Source organism: Aythya ferina, assembly GCF_964211825.1.
Source record: "Aythya ferina genome assembly, chromosome: 6".
In the NCBI taxonomy this organism is placed as follows: domain Eukaryota; kingdom Metazoa; phylum Chordata; class Aves; order Anseriformes; family Anatidae; genus Aythya; species Aythya ferina.
In genome coordinates, this window is record NC_140303.1 from 11,795,871 (window position 1) to 11,819,096 (window position 23,226).

At 41.3% G+C, this 23,226-nt stretch overlaps 1 protein-coding gene and 1 long non-coding RNA gene across 3 annotated transcripts in view; one reads left to right on the plus strand and one right to left on the minus strand.

Moving 5' to 3' along the window:
* Nucleotides 1-23,226, plus strand: part of DRC11 (dynein regulatory complex subunit 11) — a 103,710-nt gene that overhangs the window by 68,070 nt on the left and 12,414 nt on the right. For both annotated transcript variants that reach the window (XM_084524772.1, XM_084524771.1), the window contains exons 10-15: nucleotides 408-514; nucleotides 728-823; nucleotides 6,869-6,927; nucleotides 9,619-9,701; nucleotides 12,466-12,573; nucleotides 15,864-16,063. In XM_084524772.1, coding sequence (XP_084380898.1) covers nucleotides 408-514; nucleotides 728-823; nucleotides 6,869-6,927; nucleotides 9,619-9,701; nucleotides 12,466-12,573; nucleotides 15,864-16,063 — 653 coding nt within the window. The remainder of the gene's footprint in view (nucleotides 1-407; nucleotides 515-727; nucleotides 824-6,868; nucleotides 6,928-9,618; nucleotides 9,702-12,465; nucleotides 12,574-15,863; nucleotides 16,064-23,226) is intronic.
* LOC311439285 overlaps nucleotides 1-23,226 on the minus strand; it is a 109,868-nt gene that overhangs the window by 66,220 nt on the left and 20,422 nt on the right. The window lies entirely within an intron of this gene.

Sequence of the window (23,226 nt, forward strand, 5' to 3'; positions counted from 1 at the left end):
AGATTTAAACATGATGCTGGTAAGCAGAGACAAGAGACACCAAGATCAGACATGATATGGTTAAGCTGCTACTGTACTACCTGCTCTTGAAGGTGAGCAACACTCCAGGCATTCAGCTTTACAACCAGAAAACGACAACTTCAATATCCCACTATTATCCTCCTGAAATCCAATACCAATTTACAGCCCAAGGCAAAAAGAAGTTAACCTCAAGATTTGCAGATCCTAGCACAACAGGGCTCTGAACTTGGTAAGGGTCCCTAGAGCTTGCTACTTTCATACAGCTAATAATTTAATAAAAGCTGCCTACAACTAGCTTTTTTTTTTTTTTGTGCCTCCAGAAGCAGTTGGAGAAATCGATGGCTTCTATAACTTTTTTCCCCTTTCTTCTTTCTTTTGGATAACAGCCATTTGGCAGAACAGAGATGAGGGATGGGATCTCCTCCAGGATCATGACCTGGAGCTGATCAAAGAAGAGAAACGGGAAGAAGTGGAGGAAGAGATCAGAGTGCAGGTGAGCTTACAATAGTAAGAGGACACTAATAATGTGCATTGCCCCATGTATATTTCTCTACAGCTGTAAGAACTGGCCCTGGCATAGACCTTACCTCCTTCCAGATTCCCTACTATCTGTTCTCTGCTTTAATGCTTGTTTGGCTGAACAAGCATTTGTCTGGTGTGGTGGCAAAAACAGAAGACAAAGATTCGACATTGTATGCCTGGACAGGTTGATGAATTGATGCAACAGAAACTAGAGAGTCTCAAACTGGCTGTGGATGGAGAGAAGAGTGGCAAGCAGAAAAAAGGAAGAAAAAGTGAAAAGGTAAGAGCAGCAAGTTGTGAAAATTCAGGGCAAATCTCAATTCTCTACACAGATACAGTGCAAACCTCAGTTTCAGGGCCTTGTTTCTTAACTGTTATTGATTAACCTTTATAAATATTGCTTGGGACAAGTTGAACTATTCCAAAGATAAACCATTACAAGATAAATCAGACTTTCAAGAAGGATACACACCTTTTTGGAATCCTTTGGTCCAGAGAAACAATAGAAATGTTTCAGCAGTCCCTCTGTTTCTTAAGGTGACTGGCTCAGATTAATAGTCTTCCAAGGAAGGCATTGACCTGGGTGCCAGTAAGCTCCCCAGCTGCTGCTTTCCTTTTAAGTGAGGACTTGGTGATTTGTTTCAAAACTGTATATCAAAAAAATTAAGTGCCTTGGTAAAACCTTTCATTTATGTATAACATGTAGATGATATCCAGCCAGGTGTACCTTAATTATGTTACTACTTACTATTGAAGGATTTGGGAATTTGTGATTAAGCCAAGTTTATTTAAGCATATCAAATAGGTTAAAGACATACATTATTTTAATGTGCTGCCCACATGTCACGTTCACATCTAGTTTCACAGCATTACCATATGCAAAATTCCACAGCCCACGGTTCCCTGAATTCCTCACCCAAGCATTTAAACTATAGATCATGTCAGTACAAAATAACTCAAAGCTTACAGACCCTACGGTTCAATCAGCAGTTCCACTTAAAAGGCTCAGGGCAAATAGCCAACCCTAATCTTGTGTTGTATTCTATTTCTATAATCCTTTTAGCGTGCAAATATTTGATTTTGCAGTACTTCTACTCAAATTATCTTTAAAAATGCTCTTTCACCTGACAAAGGCGTAAGGGCAATTTAATAATGAAAGACTGGAGCAACTCTGAAAAGTGATACTGATTGGATTTCTAAATCTGTTTCAAAAATAGTGAGGCTTAAGATACACAGACAAAGTATTGCAACAATCTTCTCTAAGTTGTTCCGCGTAGACACGTTTGGCCACTTCAGATCAGCTGGTTGAAATTCTGCTTCAAAACATCGTATTGCAGTTTTAAAGCTTTACATCAGTTTTTCTTCAATATAGTGTTGGAATAGTTTTGGGTGGTGAGTTTATTTAACTGTTGTTTTCCCATGTTGTGCCAGTAGCCTGAGAGAATGAGGGAGCGAGAAAAGTAGTACTAATTAAATAATACAAGTTCCCAAAAGGTTTTCTCTGAAAAATAGCAGTTCTATTTTAGGGGTGGGGAATGTATGGAGCTACCCAGTTCAAAACATCTTCCCTGTGCAAAACTATTTGAAAATTCCAGCCAGCCCTGACAAAGGCTTTTTCTAATTAGTATTTACATAAATGTCTCAGTCCATAAACTAGCAGTGCGCACACAGACTTCAGATCTGCGTTATGAAAGTCTGGCCTATATAACAAGGATAATACAAACTGGAAAAAAATGGAAACAGCTTATTAATTTGTTACTTAGCAATAATCCTTTTTTCCAAGGCTTACATCAGCACATCCTGGGTCCCATACATCCTTCTTCTGAGTTACACAATGTGAAACAGCAATGGTTTTGTATTCTCATCATATCCATGGACACATCTGGAGTGAGATTTCTTCTACCCTTTGCAGGAAGACACCGCAGTAGAACTAGAGCTTTTTGTTGTCAGGGAACAGACACTGCCCAGGAGCACATAGGGTAGATGTCCTCTGCCTTTTCAAGAGCACCTTTGGATAAGTAGCTTTCAACTCCAAAAAAAAAAAAAAAATCTGTTAAGTCCATATTAAAAAAGTCTGCCTGATCTACAGAAATTTGAGCTTCAGAACCTGTTTCGAAGTCCCTTTTTGGGGGAAATTCAACAACAGCATTTTGAAATTAGATTCCAAAAGGGAAAGTATCAGGAAGATAATTGCACCCTCGCAGCCAGCATTTCAGATGGCTCAGCTCATAGATAAAATTTAACAGCTCTGGGCATACCTCTAGGCCACTCCTTATTTCTATGCACTGTACTTCCTAGGCTGAATTTTATCACTGACTCCCAAACCTTCAAATACCACTTAGAAGTGGACACTTAACCCTGTCAAGAGTTACTCTTGCTGCTCCTGAAGATAAAAAGCCCCAACCTCTGTAGAAGAATAAGCTTGGGTGGAAAGGCAAATTGCTCTGCTCATTATGAATGGGTCTCCAGACCATTAGGCTGATCTGGAAATATCTGAACTAATTAGATTGCACCTGATCTGCAACAAACCATACCACTATCATTTGAGGTAGAGACTCTACCCACATCGGAAGCACTTCACCCTGCCAACTATTAATTGTCATTTGTGCTCCTTACCCAGCCAATGCTGGACAATAGTTTACTCCTCATTCATCCAGAGACACACTGTGCTGGGGGCTGAGTAGAAAGCTCTCCAGATGACTCCTGATCTGAAGGCAATCAAAGGAGAGGGAATAAATATGCAACAGAAACAAAGGAAAGTGGTTCATCTCAGCTGCCAGTTGCCTCTTTCTTCATGATACACAGTGCCAGCTTGTCTGCCAAACTGTGGATCAGCAGGTTGGGGTTGTAAGCACCCGTGTAAAGGCAGGTTGAGGAAAAATTTGAAGGGAAATACGGCACTGATATCTAGGAAGGCTTAAGGTTCCAGCCAACCTAGAGGAGTGTGTTAGAAAGCACCATGGCTAGTATTTTCAGAAGCAATGGAGTTTTGTAAGAAGTTGGTGGCATTCTTGTACCAGCATGAACTTCTGTAATTGAAATCTTATTCTTTGTGGTTCAACCCTTTCTGTTTATAGCCCAAGCTTCTGATTTGAGTGACTCAACACAATCCAGCAGCTCTACAAATGTTTATTCTATAGATGGATGCCACATACCTAACCACAATACCCAGAAGGTTTAGCAGCTGAAAGCATTTCTCCTGATAACCTGTGGCCAAATATACCATTGCAGGCCTGGTGTCTTTACATTGGCTTTGCACCCAATATAGGAAATTACAGATCAGCTTTACAGATCAGCTTTCTGCAGTTTCTGACCTGGAAATTACATTGAGTGCTTATCAGAATGCTTTTTATCTAGCCTATTGTGTTGCTTTTCCTGCTCTGGTCCCCTAAAGATTTGTCTCTGATCCAACTGTAGGTAAAGCAACCCATTGTAAGTAAACACACCCACACATACACTAAAAGGATGGCCAGAACTCTGGAAAAAAGTGGGGGCATGGGAACCTAAGTAAATTGCTGAAATAGGCATTGCTATCATCTCCACCCAGATTTGGGTATCCATTCTTGATGCAGTCAGGCAGAAGCAAAGCAACCCAGAAGAGATGAACTACAGCAACACATATGGAAGGAGTTTTAACATTCATCTAAAGACTTGATAATAGCAAAGCCACAGTGAATAAGGCCAGAATGCAGGCTGAGTCAGATGTGAAGAAAGGTTGGTTTTGCAGACAGTGATTCATTCATGACCCCTGTTGGATTTTCTGTAGTGATGAAGAGAACACCACCCAAAGCCCTCAAGTAGCTGTGGGAGCTGCAACTTCTCTGGATATTGTGGTTAAATCCAACAGGGATCACAAACCAGAGCCATCTTTGAGCCAGGGCCCAACAGTGAATGGGAACATCTTGGTCTGAGGACTTTTTCAGTACAAGTACCAGGAGCTGCTCAAGTATCAATAGCCTTGGTATGGCAAGAAAAGACTTAACCAAGAGCAGGTGCTCACACAGTGCAGTGTGGACATAGGATGAACACTTCCCACCCACCAGCTCTGAGGGAACATCTTTGCCTCCTGCTTCCCCCAGTGTGGCTGCACTTGCTCAGTCTACCTTCTAAGCATCACATGTGATCCAAGGAAGACACTTGGTAGACTTGGGCGCTCACTTCCCTTAAGCGGAGTAACTTCATTATTTTTCCTCACGTTTTCTCATAGCAACCTCTGAGCTACTCAAGACATTTTGATGAGCCCACCCAGTAAGACAGGATACCACACTGAGCACAGAAGACAGTCTTCTGTCAGCTGCTAACTAATAACTAACGCAGTTCACTACGCAGTGATGTATCAAAGCAGAAAATAACCGTAAATGGATGGCTAACCAGGAATTAGACTGACATCTCAGAGATGGAAACAAGATTTCCATTATAAACGATGAGCATGTTCACATTCATTAAACATTATCATTTTCTAAATAAAAGCAGTTCCCAGTAAGACATTTTGGAGGAAAGCCATTGTCTACAATTCATATTTCCCCTTATCACATCTCAGTGTTTGCCAAATTTCCTGTGAATGCTGATGTAATTAGGAAAACACATTTTTCCCCTGCATAGTACATTTTTATTTTGCTTGAGTTACTTTATTGGTAAAGCTGCCTTGAGGACAATACCAGTTGGCCAATAAATTCAGCATATGTTTAGTGTCTTTACATAGGTAGAAATTAGCTTTTCTTCCCAGTCAGACCCCATGATATACAATTCTGTCTTGTCAGAAGAAAGGCTAAAGAGACAAAGCTGAAGGAAAACTGCAGATACACCACTGACAGTCTCAGCATTTCCTCAATTGTTAAAACAGCATGTCATATGCTTTGTTCTTCATCTTTTTCTTTAGAAGAAAACATTTGCACATTTTGAGGAATATTTGCTACCAAGATTACTTATGTAAAGAAACCCAAGGTGTCATTCTGCAGAAATTGAGTTGTTTGCACTATTCTAACCCAAAACTTTAAAATATCGTTGTTGTTTTTTTTTGCCCCAGTTAGCTTATCCATATAGCTCTGCATTTAGTTTTCATTTTCGTCTAGATTATCTTTATTGCATTGTCAGTAGTTACAGGTGATTGAACCATAGGTTAGACTGCAACTATCCTTGAAAATTTATAAGTAGTACATTTTTAATATTGCTGACATATTCTAGGAAGAAAAGTATTTTTCATATGAGTGGCTAGAAGTGTTCTTTCTACAGAATAGCCTCTAGAGCTCTGCAGAAGTATTCATTAAGAAAAAAAGAAATGACTATTCCCATGAAAGTTGAACATAAACTTTTGGAAAGAATAAGCTGTCTTGATCAACTAAGCATTTAAGCACATGCCTAAATTTAAGCCATTGAAGAAGTCCCATAGTGCCTAAGTATTACTGTGTAAGTAGATCTGCTGAAGTCATACCAAAGCGCTTTGCGGAACCGAAGTGTGGACACTGGTGTTGGGCACTAACATATGGTGCATAGATTAATGATGCTTTCTCCTCTGTTAATTATCCCTAACCATAGTTATGTTCTGTGAGCTGTAATTAATTGTGAGGCCTGGTGTGACTGATTCACATCTTAATTTTGTTTTCCGTGGTGGTTTTGTTTTTCCCCAGCATGTAAGGAAACCCAAGACAAAATCTTCCCATAGTAGAAGTACGGTGAAAGTATCAAGAGAAGAGCAGGTCATGTTTTTCTGGCCTCTTCAAGCTCCTTCCCCAAGGCATTAGGAAAGTGAAGACAGGATATCTAATGGTTAGGAAGCTAACTGGGGAGTTGGGAGTGTTGATTTCAGGTCTGAGTCCAGCTGTAAGCAGCCTGCATGACCTTAGGAAGGCGTCTGCATACATATTTAAACACAACATTAAGCTTAGACTCTGGAGCAACAACTGGGACCCCAACACCCTTTTTTTGAGCAGGCCATACCTGCTCAGCAACTAAGTCAGGCTCCAGAAAAAAAGCATGATAAGTTCTCTTGGGGTGAGTGTGCAGAATCCAGTTCAAGAGCACCTGCTGCAAGGTGTACATGGGGTTCATAGGTTGGACACAGATCCTCAGCTCTGTCAAAGCCAGAGTTGTTTCACCTCTCCCATGCCTTGGGACTTACAAATTACAGTATTTCCTGTGCTTTTATAAGTAGGGGCATGACTTCCTCAACTAAGGGCAGTCAAGGATATGATTTTTCCTTTGGGTTCCTCAGTGATGAGGGGGGCCACATTCCAACACCAAATATTCTGGCCCTAATGTTGCTTCAGTAGGTTCAGATATAACTGTACAAAGGCCACTAACTCCTGCCTGTTTTTGTGGTCTTCAGAAAAAAAAGACAGCAAGGAAGAAAATATCTGAGCTGGAAGAAGACCTAACTTCTGACAGGTAAAGCTAAGACCCCTTTACCTGAGATTCAGACAATGATAGATTCAGACACTGATAGATTGTGTTGTCTTTGAGCTGACTACCCTGGCAACCCTTTCAGATTTTAACTGCAGAAGGACCATCTCAGCATATAATAACCAGCATCAGGAGTCCCACAATAAGTAAAATCTGCTTAATAACAGATATGAACTTCCACTAGAAGCCTAGATGGCAAATATCTATCACAACCTTGAAGTACAGACACTAAAACTTTTGCATTCCCTAGGAACACCACCACATAGGGTCACAGATAACAGAGTGACAAAACACTGCTTTAATGATGCACAGCACAGACCCTGTTCTGCAGAAGTACACCACTAGAGCCAGTCTCCATTAACTTCAGAGAGGTTAATTCCAGATTGTAAAGCTAAGCATATGTAACATTTAGGCAGAATATGGACCCTATTTTCCTCTTTTTGATCGCAGTGGTGGCAGGTGCAGAGGCACCTGGCAGCTTTGTTTACCAAAATTTTACTGAGATTTTTCCATCTCAGCTGACAACTGATAAGGGAGGCTGCAGACAGGCCCCTGCACTCTATAAATCACCATTCGTGTGTGAGGTAAAGTGCTTATCATATAAATCAGTTATTTATCAATAAGTTCTGGCAGACATGACAACCTCTTGCATACCCTTGCTCTCTTAAACAACCTTATTTTACTTGGAGGATTTGAGAGGCTTTCTTCTTTTGACAGTACATTTTCAGTGATCTTGTGATGCATTCATTGATAACCCAGCCATTTTTCACCTGTGCACATAATACAGCTACAGAGATGCCATTTGCTGAGACCTGCTGACAGTAGCAATGCAGGCCAGGAGCATCCTGAGCTCCCAAGGGAGCAGGGCTGGAGAACTGCATGAAGACAAACAGCCGCTGCAGGAAGCAGCAGATGGGATTCACCCCCAAATCCATTTGTACAATGCACAGCAAGACCTGGACTAGATCATTTGGGTGCTAGCACTACACAATCAATCTCTTTACCTACTTTACAATGAAAAATCTCTCCAAGCAAATATTTAAAATAAACGTGTCATGGATTGTAACAGAGCATGACCTCTCAAACAAGAATAGTGCCAAAGCCTAACAAGTATGTGTATAGTCTGTGTTTTTAAAATTACTCTTGCACATACCTGCTTCTTGTGTGTCAGCTAAACACAACGCACGGCCATTTAAGAATGCATGCTCTTTAGTCATTGGCTTTTAATCGGTTCGTGGCATTTGGGGTCCATATTTTGCTCTTCCCTGCTGAGCAGGAAAGGAGGAAGTATTCCAGAAATAGCCAAGAGAAGTTCAGGTTCATGTCAGTTTTGGCACAGTGGAAAGGCACAGGGGCTTTAGTCAGGGGCTGATCACATCACACATACTTGGAGGAGACTCAGGGCATGCATCGTTAAACTTACACAGTAAAAATAATGACAGGAAAAGTAGAGTCATGCTCCCAACAGAACTGCCAGGTTAGTCCCATTCTACCTTCTGCTTGTTTTTATGATGCACACTCAACATAAAAATCTTAGAATGAGAGCAAGAGTCAGAGTGGCAAAGTCAATGTTGAAGGTATGTTAAGTTTCATATTTTCTTATTACTATTCCTGTATTAATTGTACCACTAACACTGCATAAACATAAAACTTCCCAGCTCAAGTGGAAAAAAAGCTACAGACCTCAGATTATATATGTGATTTTATTAACCAGCTGAGAGCTTCTGTTAAATATTTTTATTGTAGCAATACCAAAGTGTCCCAATTAAGGTAGGTGGCAGAGAGAAATGCTCAGATATTGAAGGGAGAAGATGTGAAAAGTGCACAAATGGTAAAAGATCTAGAAAGGCTTAGATCAGTGCTGTTTACACTAGCATTATAACAAGACCTACACACAAGCTTATTCATTTTGTGGCATCCTTGAAACAGTATCAGTCTGTGTAACCTAGTGCCAAAGAATGTCACTGAAATTAATATTTGGATAGATCTCCAAAAGAGACTGAGGAGAACATCCACACCAACAGAAAAACAGATACAAATATAAGTGTAATCCTCAGTAACTGAGGAACTATTGCCAACCACTGATAGAAACAGGAAAAAACCTTTCCCCTGAATGAGCTATGCCAGTTTCCACTCTATGTTTTTCTCCCAGTCTTCCTCTTACCATCACACAACCACAGCAGCTGATGGACCACTGGTTGCTCCAGTCAAATCATTCACAGTATGTTCCTGATGAAGCGAGGCTATTGCAAACAGAATAAATTCCCAGAAGAATTAATGAATTACTACTAATTGGAGAGCTAAGTGAATAGGTATAGTAGTGTTAGGATTGCTATTATTGTATAATTTAAAAATAATTTCCCAGTAATTGATATTAATGAATGAGTCTATTACACAAGTCATAACTGATCTTGCATCACCTGGAAATGGGTAATGGAAATGGTGTGAGACAGAGCAATACAGTGTGTGAGTTAGTAAAAGAGTCCTTGACATAACACAGGAAACAGTACTTATTGATTTCATATCAATGGAGCTAATCACCTCAACCTCTGAGCTACAAAATCCATTTATAAATCTGAGGAAGCATAAATAACTCTGAGGCTAGCTCACTTACTGAAGGACTGAGCTTTCATTTACAATTCCCTGGGATTTCTGAGTGATGTTTCTTGTCCATAGGACCATCGATTCTCTGTACAGGGAACTAGTGGAAGAAGGAGTACTAATAAAACCCAAGACAGTGTATCTCTCCGATTACGTTGGTAAAGTACACCTTTTACAGCTAACATGGTGTTTAATCTAACCAAATCTCAAGCCATTCAAGGTTCACTAACCCCTATTTCCAGTCAAGAATGAGTTCAAGAGTAATTACACTTTCAGGACTTTCCAACATGAATATCTAAAAGCGTGTATGCAAATCAAGTCTGTTTCTTAGGGGTGCTTTGTGCCTTTCACTTCTGCTTCTGAAACCAGGGCCTGTTTGCAGAGCTGGTACTTGGCCCCAAGCACTGGCACCTGGAGGCCTTGAATGTTTCTGGATGTCACAAGCAACTTGGCGGTGTAATAGGACATCCTTTAAGGAGCACTGCTCAGGCACCAAGACACCACAAGTATAATAGACTGGGGGTCATAATTCATCCTGAGTATTTCCAAGAGAGCAGCAAAAATCATGTCCTTACCATCTGCTCATTCAGCAGAGAAAATTCACCCCTTACCTCCAGCTCCCTGAACACCCCTCAGCCTTGAGGCAGTGCTTTGAGGCATGTCTGGGCCTTGATTTGAATGAAATGCATCTCTGCCTCGTTCTGCATTTCAGAAATTGCCCCATTGTTGCCTTCAGCTGCAGGTAACATCAGCCTGGGTTCTCCACAGAGCTATAAAACCCACTTGCAGGCTTCACAGGGGGCCTGCCACCATCTCCAAAAGCATTTGATGGTATGTAGTAAGATCACAGCAACCTCAGTTGTGTCAAGGATCACCATTATTATTTGAATTTGCAGACATCCAGAAGCTACAAAGCCATTGGCTGTTAGTACAGCATGTACGTGAGCCAGAAAAGCTGCATTCTTGCATATCACTTCTAAGTTCCATGTTTATAAACTCTTAGAAGCAACAGTTGCTGCCTTTAGGGTCCCTGCCCATTCTGTTGAAGGCTGAATTAATAGGTATTCTATTTTATGCTCATTAAAAAGCATGAAGCACAGTAATGGAAGCTTTTCATTATTTCTTCATTCACCCAGCCAGTACTGTCTGTCCTTCTCAAGGTCACTTCTGGCCAGACATTCCCTGCTGCAGATGTTTTGAAAGCACATCCTAGCCAGTGGATAATGATTTACAGCTGGTAACATCAAACCTGGAAGTGGGCTGAGATGTCCTTGGGCCACCTTCCCTTGACCCTGAGGTCTGAAGCCCTGGCTCCTCTGCAGCAACACAAGGGCTGCTCCACGTTTCATAGGCAACACTCACCTCCCAGCAGCAGCAGATGTTAGGCATAAAAGTGACGTCCACATCACTCCCTTACCCCCATGACAGGTCCCCTGCGTGTCACAGCACAGGCACTAGCATACCAGGCAGCAAGAAGCAGCCCAGGCTGCCAACCCGGCTACTCCCCACACCAAAATCAGGCATGCTTAAGCTGCCAGAAGATACAGAAGGTATTTAAAGCTGGCCTGGGTTTTGGACCTGGCTTTTTTAAATATCAAAAGCCTCCTTTTAAAATTACAAAGGGACAGTCAAAGCTTCTAGATAAATAGGTCCTCAACTGCTCTGCTCTTACAGGGCTGGAGCCTAAGGAAGGTCACTCCCTCCCAGTTCCTGGGAAAAGGACAAAGAGTGGAATTGTGCTCCACAGCAAGTAAAAAGCACCAAAATGTCCCTCTCTATGACAAACTGACATCACTGAACTAATTTTCTTGGTGACCTTATCTAAATTAGTCAGAGAATATCCACTGTGATTTATGTTCAGTTGCAATTAAACCCTTTGATGCCTTCTAATTAAATCTGTGAAGATTAATTCCTATCCAGTTCTTTTGATTTCTCCTTAAATAAAAGATAAAACCTGAAATGAATTTTATTCTTCAAAAGGGGAGGGTGCAGTTGTACCAAGGCTCCTCTACCTTTTGCCCCAAATCACAGCTCCACTTCTGCACTTGCCACTGCTGATTTACCTCTTGTTGCAGAGAGCTCTAGTGCTTTCCCTTTTCGTCTCCAAAAAAACACTGTATCCTATTATTTGTATGCTATTATTTTTCACCAATATTCACCATAATGACATGTAATTTATGCTAAAAATAGCCACCATGTTGTCACAACAAGTTTTCTTGCTTGTGGCCCATCCTTTTGGCTCTTTGCTTTCTAACACATCTTCTGTATGGACTTTGACAGGTCCAGCAATGTGATTATGGCTCTGTAACAAGAGCTGAGGCAAGATTAGATCGCTTGGGTTCATATCAGTGATTTTCCATTTCCTTGGTGTTTTTTTTTTTTTTTTGAACAAAAAAGGTGAACTGCAAAGCAAGATCCCCATCAAATTAGGTGAAGCACTTAAATGTCTCACATAGTGAGAAGCTGAGATGTGACGCAGCCCAGGGAAAAGCTTGTTAAAATATCTTTTCCCCTTTTTGAAATCCTTTTGATAGAGTGTGGTTCACTGGGATTCCAGCCCTGCAAAATCCCAAATCTAGAAATCCTTTGCCAGCAGTGTGATTTATGGTGCTACTAATGATTCTTTTCCACAAAGTTTCTTTAAAAGGTTATTTGAGACTGACTGAATGCCTTCCACAATCTGGTTAGCAGGGAAAGTCCAGAGTGTTTAATGTCATTTTCCTTCTTTCAGTTCACCTTTCAGATTTCTTGGGGCCACATTCCACAACGATATTGCCCTGGTCGAGTCCCCGTCCCTTGACAGGGCAGGGTTTGCTGAGAGCACGCAGTATTGGTATTCCGTGGTAGTTTTTCATTACCTGAGTTATGCATTTTATAACAATGCAGTGTCACATTTATTAAGCCCATGCTTCCTCCCTACAGGCGAGTACAGCTATCTGGGGACTACACTTCGTCAGGTAGATATAGAGCCGGTGCCCTCTCTTGCAGATGTCAGGCAGCTAATAGCGCTGTATGGGATATTGCCATTAGGTAAGAGCACAGCAAAAATTACTGGAGGGCAGAATACAGTGGTTTTGCTTCCTGTCACTAACATGCATTTTTACTGGCTTTGACAGGGCTTGATTAATCGTAATCTAAAGCATTTTGCAGTATAATTGTTTTTCAATTAAGCGTTCAGAGTGAAGACCGTATCATTTTAATAGTGCATAAAGGAGCTTGCACATGCTATTGTCAGGTATTGCATTTCCATACCATCTCTGCTCGCATGTTAACAGTTTGTGAATGGCAGCACATAAAAGGAAATCACTTGGGAAAGATAATAGCTAAAACAAGCTCCAGTGATCAAAATTAATCAAGTTAAGGGAAGGGCTAAGGTTGCAATTTACCTTTTACAAGCTGGCTAATGTTACTCAGCACTAAACAATGCAATCATTTAAAGAATTAGTCTGAATACATTTTGGACATCAGAGAGAACACTTAAATGCCCTTGCAGTTTTAATGCCAGACTTAAGCAACATCTAACAACGCTGTGCTGGGTTGTTTGCTTTTAACATAAAACCTACCCCCATATTTTACTTGGGAATGGCATTAAGCCAAGCTCTACTGATTGCAAGAAGTGCCTGTCTCAAGGGCCTCTACTTGCACTTCACTAGCATCATTTTCCATTTGTGATTTGATTTTGAGGGAGATTTTAACTAGGCATATCCTCCCCCAGGCTGTGTCACTTTCTGCTCATCACCTCTACAGGGGAAAACAACTAACATTCCTTGCCTCCCCTTCTGGGGAATGCATCAAGTGACAGAGCCTTCTCCCCAGACACACACGCTTTCCAAAAAGAAGTGCTCAGGCTGTTCAGGACACACTCTGGGGCTCTCCTCAGGTATTCCCACATGAAGAGCCAGGTTATCAAACGTGATGCTAGCAACACCAGTGAAGTTCTTTCCATCCCAAGCCTTCTTTTGGTTTGCGGTAAGCCCTCAGGGACTGGCCATAAGCTTCACCACGATCAGTTGCAAGATTCAGCAGTTATCCCTTTCTACACTGATTCAGTGTGGTATTTCACCTATCTGATAACTCCAAGGTTATGTTTAACACCGTCTAATCTAATGAAATCAAGCCCCAAGACACTCCCCAAGGCAGGAGGAATGAGCCCTTAAGTTTCGCACTATTAAATTAGCAAAAAAAAAAAAAAAATAAGGAGAGGAGACCCTGGACTAGTGAGAGCGTATTTGCAATAGCAATTTGAAAAATGCCTTGAGGGGAAAAACAAAAAGTGCCTGAGCCAAAACAAAATCAAAGGAATGGTTTCACCTTTAGGACAATACATTATGAATGGCATTTTACTTAATTAGTCTCAGAATTAGTTAATTATATGATTGTGTATGTGTAGAAGTAAAAGTTTCCTCAATTTTCACCTGATGTCAAGGAAAGTCCCAGCTTAAATGGCATTGAGAAAATTATAAGCAGCTGAAAGTAGAAATAATTGTAAAAGATACTTCATCTTAAGCCACAGAGGAGTCTGCTGCACCCCTCATAATAAATCTATGTTTTGTACCAATCTATTACAATTATACAACCAAATATTAATAAAGGCTGTGTGGCTGACAACTTCACTACATCCTGCACAGTGCTGAAATAATGGCATTCATCTCAGCTCTCAGTTCATTGCCATTTATTTGGAACATTAAGCCATTAGGGCACAGACACACAGCCCAATTGATTTATTGTTAAATACTGCTCTTACCTAGCTGCCCCCTTATTCCCATCCCCTTCTTTAAAGTTCTTAAAGTTGAGAGTTCCTCCTTACCTTCACATACGTGGGGGACTTTTCCAGGCTAATCTCCCTCAGAAACACACCAACGCCTTTGGAGCTAGTTTCTCCCACTAATCCCATACTTTGGGAGACATCAAAAGCCTTCAGAAGTGGATGCACACACACCATTTCAAAACTGACTTTATAACAATCACCACTACCAACAGGATTATTATTTACTTTTTTTTTTTTAACACCAAGACAGTGATTTTGCTGTGGTGTGGGTATGGATGAAGCATCTCATATTTCCTGCTTGCTTCCACCTCTGGAGTTTCACCAGGGCTTTACTGTAACAGTGCTGTAAAGTACCTAAATGATACAATGGCAGCACTGCAGGGAAGACAAGGTACCACCATCAACCACCTAAATCGCTCTCTATGTCTGTTTTCACAACACAGATTTCCACTAAGCTTTCCCAGGTGATGGAGCAGATTTCTTACAGCCCAGAATGAATTTACCTGGAGCAGCTATTGAAACAGATTTCAAAATGCTGAGCACTCACTACTGGCAGAGCAAGTAAAGCGTAGCAGTCCTGGCATTTGCTCACCCAAATAAAATTAAGGGAACAGGAAAAGATCCTCTTTCTCCCAGCAGATATATTTTACCTGCTCTGCCACGTGCAGCTGCCATACTCCAGCTGGAGAATAGCATTTGCTCCTCTGCAGATGAGCTGACACCACACAGCAGCAGTGCTTAGAAAAGATATCAGCAGTGAAGGATTTTGGAGTAGAGCTAGCCTAAGTGACAAATGGTCAGTCTTCAATACTCACTGAACAGTAACAGCATTTAAGAGGAAAAATGTCCAAAAATGGAGGCGCAGACAGAAGGCAGAGGAGAGAAAGTAAAATACATGGTAACATCTGGTTTCAAAATCACTGACAAATGCAGCCGTAATAGATAGTCCCATTAGTTTGTTTTCTCTAAAACTGGGGGAGCTGGAAAGTGTCGTTTCAGACAGCAGGAAGGAATTCTGCTAGTACTATGTGCAGCAGGAATCTGTGCCCAAGGCCAATAGCAGAAAGTGAAGACTTGCTCTGACAACAAATGCCAAGCATAAAGCCACAGGTACATCTGATTATATGTCTGTCTGACAGCTGATGGAGTTCGGTAACAACTGCGGTGTAACTGAAAGCAAGTGTCCCTGTGCAGAGCACCAGGCTTGTCTGTACACATCCACATACAGCAGTGTTATTTCAGCACTCTTATCTCAGAAATCTGCCAGTGAAGTAGTGTTCTTTTAACCCACATAGATTTAGAGCTAACATTTGCCTATCCAAAGGTACAAGTAGGGATGGCTGGGTTTTGCTGCAGACAGGGATGTTAGCTGAAGGGGCCACAGTTATCGTTATACACAAGTTCACTCCAGAGCACTTGTGCTACATTAATGAAACAATGAATTCGCATTATAAAATATTTACTGTGAATAAAAAAAAAAAGTAGAACCATTCCATTACCTTTATGGCAGATTTAAATGTAAGCAATAATAGTGCCATATGACTTTTTACAGGTTCCCAAACAGTTCATGAGAAGGCTCCTTTGGTGAAAGCCTTATTACTGGCTGGACCTGCTGGTGTTGGAAAGAAAATGCTGGTCGATGCCATCTGCACAGAAACAGGAGCCAACCTCTTCAATTTATCTGCTTCCAACATCGCTGGGAAATATCCAGGCAAGAGTGGCCTGCAAATGATGCTTCACATGGTTCTCAAGGTACCATTTTGTGTACTTCCCTGCAAAGTTGTTGCAGTTCATCACTTCTTTTATAGCACAAATAGGAAATTGTATGGTAGTTCCTTCATACCAAACTCTGGTTTCAGCAGGTACACCATTCATATAGGATCCAAAGGGGTCCCAACCCAAATTTTAAACTGTCTTCTTGTTTTCAAGTCTTCAAAACCACTTGCTGACAGCCAGTGTGTGCGCCACTGTAGAGGATGTAATGCCCCTTGAGAAATTGCATATAGTAGCCATATTTTTCACATTAACATTTATGCAAGCTGTGTGTTGCCTCAAATATGAAAAGCATCGTAGATAAAGAAAATTCTGTTCTCTGTTTATATGCACATCAGTCAGGAATGCTTGCCATGCAGCATTTAATCAAATACTAGACTAAGGGTGGTCAAAAGTTTCCTCTGGGACTATCGCTGCAAAACAGCTCTCCCCTGTACTGTACTGCTCTGTTTACCTATCAGCAAGCTTCTCAGAAGAGGGAATCTTAGTTCAGGATTACATTAGCAGAAATGTATGAGAAGTCTGGAAATGAAAGAAGGCGTATGAGCTGTGAAAAACATATCCCAAATCCTCATCAGAAAGGGAGACACTATCCTGGCAGGATTTCTTCCACATTCTAAGTCCTCAGCATTTCTGCTAAGGAAGGAAGCTGGTAAACATTTCCAGAAGAAATACTCTTAAAAAGAAAAAACACAGTGCATACACTAGAAAAAGCCAAATGCAATATATTTCCAGTGCCAGAGGCCTACTAAAAGGCTGTATTCAAATTGGCTTTCCCAGGGATTTATCAGCTGTATTTTATTAAGTCTAGTATTATAGCAGGTTCTCTGACAGGTGTCTCCATCTCCAGAAAAGACAGGTTTCTCAGTTAAAAGTAAAGCAATCCCCAAGGACCCCAATTTCTTCCTGGTCAGAGTAGTGCCTAAGGAAAAGCTGTGATCATGGCCCTTTGATAACACTGGATCTAGCACTCCCTGTCACAAGCTAGTGCCATCAGACTGAACTAATACTCCCTCCCCTCCCTCCATTTCACCCTTCTCCACTCAGTTTCTGTGCCCTCATCAACAGCAAAGCACATGTCTGGCTGCAGGCACAGCACACACACCATCCTTTCCATCATCCAGTCCCTGCTGGAGCACAAGGCATTTAAACACAGGAGAAAGGAGGGCAGTCTTTTTCACTCCTAAAAGGTTCCAGATGAAGATATTAAGGTGTGTTTTTTATATTCATCTACACATAATATACATTAGCTGGAACATATATAATATATATATATGCATACATGTTTGTATACATAATGTGTGTATAATCATAAAGATAGATGCTTAAAAACCCTCATTTTTTTCCCAGATTACACAAGGTCAAACGTTACCATTATCCAACACCTCCTCCAAAATTAGTGAGAAGCAATCCAAGCTTACATATACTTCTCTACTGTAGTTCCTGCAAAAGTAGCAATGACAGTTCAGGGCACCTGCATAATGTACTAGGATAGAAGTTGCTCAGAGTCAATCACATGGAATAAAGGCTGTCCAGGCACTTGCTTATCAAAAGGTGACTCATTCCAGCTGCAACAGCAGTACTGCTCCACACTCCACTCCCTTAATAACAGAGCAAATAGCACAGCATAGTCTCTTCCCAAGGAATGCTCGTCTTTGTGCTCTTTTCTCTGCAAGCTCATTTTGGCATAGCACCTGTCTTAGCATCATTCACATCAGCTACATTTTGTTTCCATTCTTGATTCCTTTGGTTGTTTGACCTCTCCCTGCCACCTTCTGTCCACATGGACATGTCACTAATTTGTCCCATCTGTTGATTATGCTCAGAGCCAGACTAGAAACAATCTTCCATCTACACAGCTAGCACTCTCAGGCTGCCACCACTCAAGTTACAGTCCCTCTTCACCTGGTTTTGAAGATGCTAAGTGTCATTTTCCTTGTCTTTGGGAAACTCAAGTCCCTACTGAGGCCACCTACTCCTCTTGTTTTACAATCAGTTGCTGTTTCTTTATAGTATGCAGTAATTCCATGCAGTTTGATAGTCCTGCACCTGGGACAGAACAACTTCATGCAGCAGTTTGGTCAAGTTATTTCTTGACTAATGAGCTGAAACTCTTTGAGAGATCTCCATCCTACCTGTCATCTCAGTCAACTACCAAGTCGGCTCCCACCTTTGATTTGGTCTACGATACCAGTTGCCATGGCTCAGAACTGCTTATGCTGTGCCCTTCATGTCCTGGAGCCATATCCCCACAAACATCCACCTTCCTTCAAGTTTTTTCTGTGCAGCAACAGCTGAAAGTTATCTGGCAACAGTCAGAGCACTGACACACTAAGTATGCCATCACACTGAGCAGTACTGTCATAATAATCCTTATTCTCCTACTGCTCTGTGGCCATCTATTATGCTTCCAGTAGTGCTCAGAATCCACCTTTTACAGCTGCTAGCACTATCAGGTCCTGTGCTCTAAAGCAGTACAGAAACTGGATTATACTCTTAGACATCATTTTCTTAATCAGTTTTGATTAACTGAGAATATCAAGCAAGAAGGAAAAGGAAACCTTTATATTCTTATTTGCAGGTGTCCACTGTTACCTGAGCTACAGCAAACGCAAGACAAACACATATTGCAATTTCTTTGACATTAGAAACATGAAATACTTTCCTGCAAAAAGCTATGTTCACCCATGGTGAAAATATCAGGTATACATACTTGCTTTATTGTAAGACTACAATAGAGTGGTATGTACAGCATACGAGCCATGAAAGCAAATGGTATCCTGCAGCTGACATGTAGTGTGAGAGCTGTAAATATAAAATGCTACTGTCAGACCTACTGCAGTACACCTCGTTGAAGTGCTTTGCATGCAGATGATTACTGAAGGATTCACCTGATCTCTATAATCAGAGACTTCTGGCCTTTTTTTTTTTTTTTTTTGCAAACAGCAACTGTGAATGTTGTCAAGCAAGCTTTCTGCTCCAGCTCTCTCCAGAAGTGCCTTATGTGAGCTAGCGAAGCCTACAGTTGTAAGTGAATGACAGGAAACATGGCAGTTATGTTTCTGTTATCATACAACCCATGTAACCACTGTTAAACACCAGGATTTACTAAATATGAATTAATGGTGCTCTGTGATAGAGGTGAAGTAACCCTGCATTTTCATTTACTTATCATATCAGCAAACAACAGAGTTTCTATAATGAAAGGAAACTCTGGAGAGCATAAAATGACCATCAGGAAACTTTCTGTCCATAACAGAGTGTTGAGTGCTGGCAGTTGTTTTGTGGGAGACACCCTAAACAAGTGAACAGCACTGGAAAAAATGAAGCTTTAATTTGTTTCAGATGCAAGAGCCAAATTCATCCCCCACCCCCCTTATTTCTGGGAGGAGACTTGCAAGAGACATACCAGCCCTGATCCAAAAAAGAAACTTGTGTGTTACTCAAAGCAGGCATTTTAAATGTCATATGGAGGAAATGACTTCTCATACCAGAACAGGAAAACACCAACATTTCAATCTGCCTATTCAAAGGAAATGTAGGGAAGATTAATATTGAATAGGAAAGCTATTGAAAGAAGCTGGAACACCAGGCCCAAGCTCTTGTGTCCTCCATAAAGACAAAGTCCACCAGGTCAACTGTGCTTCTGAGAAGAAAAGATCCGTCTCTAACATCCAAATAATTCCCTGCAGTTCTCAAAACGAATCTCATCCTTCAAGCACAAACCAGAACATCCTGGAATCTCTCATTTAAGCCACATTTTCCATTTACCGAGCCAGCTTGAGCTCAAATGGAGCTTTCTGCCAGCTTGTACCAACCAAGGGCTTGGCTCTCCCCTGTTCCCATCAAGGCACAAACACAGCTGCAGCAGTGCTACAGCTTACAGAAAGGGTATGAAGGAAGATAGTGAGGTAAACAAACTACGGGAAATCCAGAAAGGATCATGGAGAAAACACAGAAGGCTGATTCAGTGACACAGAGGTGTTAAAACACAGGTAGTTCACAGGGCTTAACTCCAAGGCAATAAAAGCCACAAGCACTGGTCTTCCATTAGCAGCCATAAGGCAGCCATCAGGTTAATCACTGCCAGAGTGAGACAAGCCCTCTTTCAGCAGGGCCACAGCAACAGAAAGCACATTGTGCAGAAAAGCCACACACGGGAAAGGGTTATGAGTGCAACACTGACCAGGCTAAAAGGTTGGGAAAGCAGTGGTCAGGAGGAAATACCAGCACAGAAATCATGTATGTGTATCGACAGCACAGCTTATGCTGTGCAGCCGCCTGTACTGAAGGAGTGTTACAGTGCTGCACAAGTATTTCAACACCATCATTAGGAGACTGCATTATCAGGCTATTTGTTTATGCTGTTTAGCAGATAATACTGAATAAAAGTGTTATACTAAAAAAAAAAAAAAAAGATTGAGCTTATCCAAATCCAAATTATATAATCCTTGCATTTAGAAGCAAGGATTTTGAAATCTAGTACACTGTCAAAAATCTCTATTTAGGGCCAAAAATTACCCTTTCATTACATTTCATTACAACTGAAATTTGGAATAGCACCCTCAGCCTTTCTTCCAGCTGTCCAGAGCAATACTTTTATCTTGGTGTAGTGCAGCCTGCTAGAAGCCCAGGCACTGGAAGCCCCCGGAAGCAATGAACATCACCAGTGCTCAATTTGACTTATTTCCATGACAGAAGCTTTACACTGCTACTCTAACGTTGAAAAATTCATTGCATCCTGTTAGAAAGTATTTATAGTTATTTTTCCTCTCTGTGAAGCCAGAGTACATTGGCATCATCCCTGTAGTACTGAAATACTTGCTCCTGCAGTTAAAGTCTGATCAGAGATTTCAACATCTCTGCTTTAGCTGTTTTGAAGCATTTCTGTGAATATAAACTTCAGATCAAGCAGTTTTCAGCAACAAATTCATCTTCAGGAAAACTTAGACTTGCATCTTTTAGCAAAATTCCTTCAAGTTTAACCAAAACCTTCAAGTTCGGAAGAGCTGTGAGCATACAGCCCCTGCTAGAATCAGGTTTCTGTACTTTGATGTGTACTGATTTCACTATTAAACTCTGGCCCTCACGCGTGAAAAAGTTAACCCAGTCTAACAAAAAATGCTGATTGACCCTTGTATATTGATAGACAGCAAGAAAAGACTCTCTCAATTTCCTGGAAGAGCAAATGAAGCCTCCATTGCTCAGTGCTGACCGTCAGACAGCAGCTTCCAGCACAGACCGCTGCTGACTCAGTGCAGTATTAGAAGGGTTAAGGAGCCATCTACTGGCAGCTCCAACAAACTGGAGAATGCAGCAAAGCTAATAACATTTCAATTACAAATTAATTATGTACAGTGCATTTAATTATCCATGGATTCAAACTGTCCATGGATAATTCAAATGAAGCACTTTCACGGGGATGTGCAGTCTGCTACTTATCTGCCAACAATGTAAATTAGATGCTGATAGATTCTGGGTGCCTGATCTGGCAATAGGAAGATGACTGAAAAGCAGCGTGCTGACTTCAGTTACATTAGCACCTACCAATGCCAGGAAAATAGATTCAGGCCACTTTATAGATCTAAGTCATTGCCTTAAAACAGAAAGCCCAGAAAAAATACCTGTTTAAGAGCCAGCCAGAACTGAGCTTCTTCATTGCATTTCCACATAATTGGTGGGTAAAAAAGGGGACAAAAAAAAAAAAAAAAAAAAAGGACAACAAAAGGTGTGAAAATACTGAACGTTTTTCCTTAAGAGTTAAAATGAAACCGTAGGCTGATTAAAACCTTCAGGCTCCATTTTAGAGAGCTGCTAACCACTGAAGTCACCTCTGAGCCAAATGGGGAAGATCTGCATCTCCAGACTGCAGCAGCCCCATGGAAGAAACGACATGGTTCCCTTTGAAGTACCTGAGCAGAGCTCAATCCCTGCCAAAAGCTCCAACAGCCTCAGTAGCCTCCCCCACCCCAATTCTCCATGTCACATCACACTGCAGCATCTGACACACAGGTATGGAGGAAACACTGCAGAACAGCTACACTGCTCCCCAGACTTCATACAGATGCAGCACCTCTCAGAGCAAAACACACAGTGCTTCTTTACATTGACTTAAACTGAGCAGTAACCCGTGTCAGTATCTGAGACATCACCAGGGTCATGAACGTGAACAACAAGAGGAGAATGCATCACAGCAAGAGCAGATCCCATGGTGACAGAGTCTACCAGGGTGGTAATGCACGCACATGCAGCTGGTAAACTTGACTAGACAGCACGTCACTTGCCCAAACCCCAGCCAGGGAAAAGTAGGTTTCAAGGGGAGCGGTCTCACCTTACCTCAACTGACCTCCTCCCCAGGCACACACAGACAACAAAAGTGAAAAATTTATTGTTATCTTATGCTTCAGAAGGTAAAGGGAAGCATTAGAAACATCAGGAGAGCCCAGGTGATAGCCCATACATTAGCAGTACTGAATTTAGTAAGGAACTCTGAGTCAATTTCCACACATTAAAACAGATTTCAGAGTCAGTACGTGAAATGCAAATATTGTTCTTTAAGAAGGCACAAGTTTCTTTTAGCAACTAATCTACAGCTTACCTTTTTCTTCCCAAATTTTAATTATCCAAAGAACACCCATCACACCACCATTGCTACATGACCACTACAACATTACTCTTCTCTGCTTGCCTCCAGACGTATTTATAAGCTGCCAGGTGCTGACTGAATTCACCTGCAAGTGCAAATCAGTGGGGCTGATTTGCATTTTCTGCAGGTGTCTGAGCCCTTAGATAACAGGATACTCAGCAGAAAAACCTGTGTCTAAGGCTGCTGCACAGTTCAATTCAATGAAAACCCTAAGCTTGCTCTCTCCACTGTACCTGTATGCAGGCTTAGGAATATAAAACAGACCTCTGAAAATAGATAAATAGAAGATAGATAAAAATCATCTGACCTTAAAAGGGCAGTTAGTATTGCTGTACTATTTTAATCCATCATTTTATTCAGGCTTGCATACTCAATACATTGCAGGACTGAGAAGTTACCCTTTACAGTTTTACACACAGATAAATGTTCACAGAACTGCCTAGGCGCACATATCCGTTTTTGCAGGATATCCATATTATTTTTCATGATATGATGC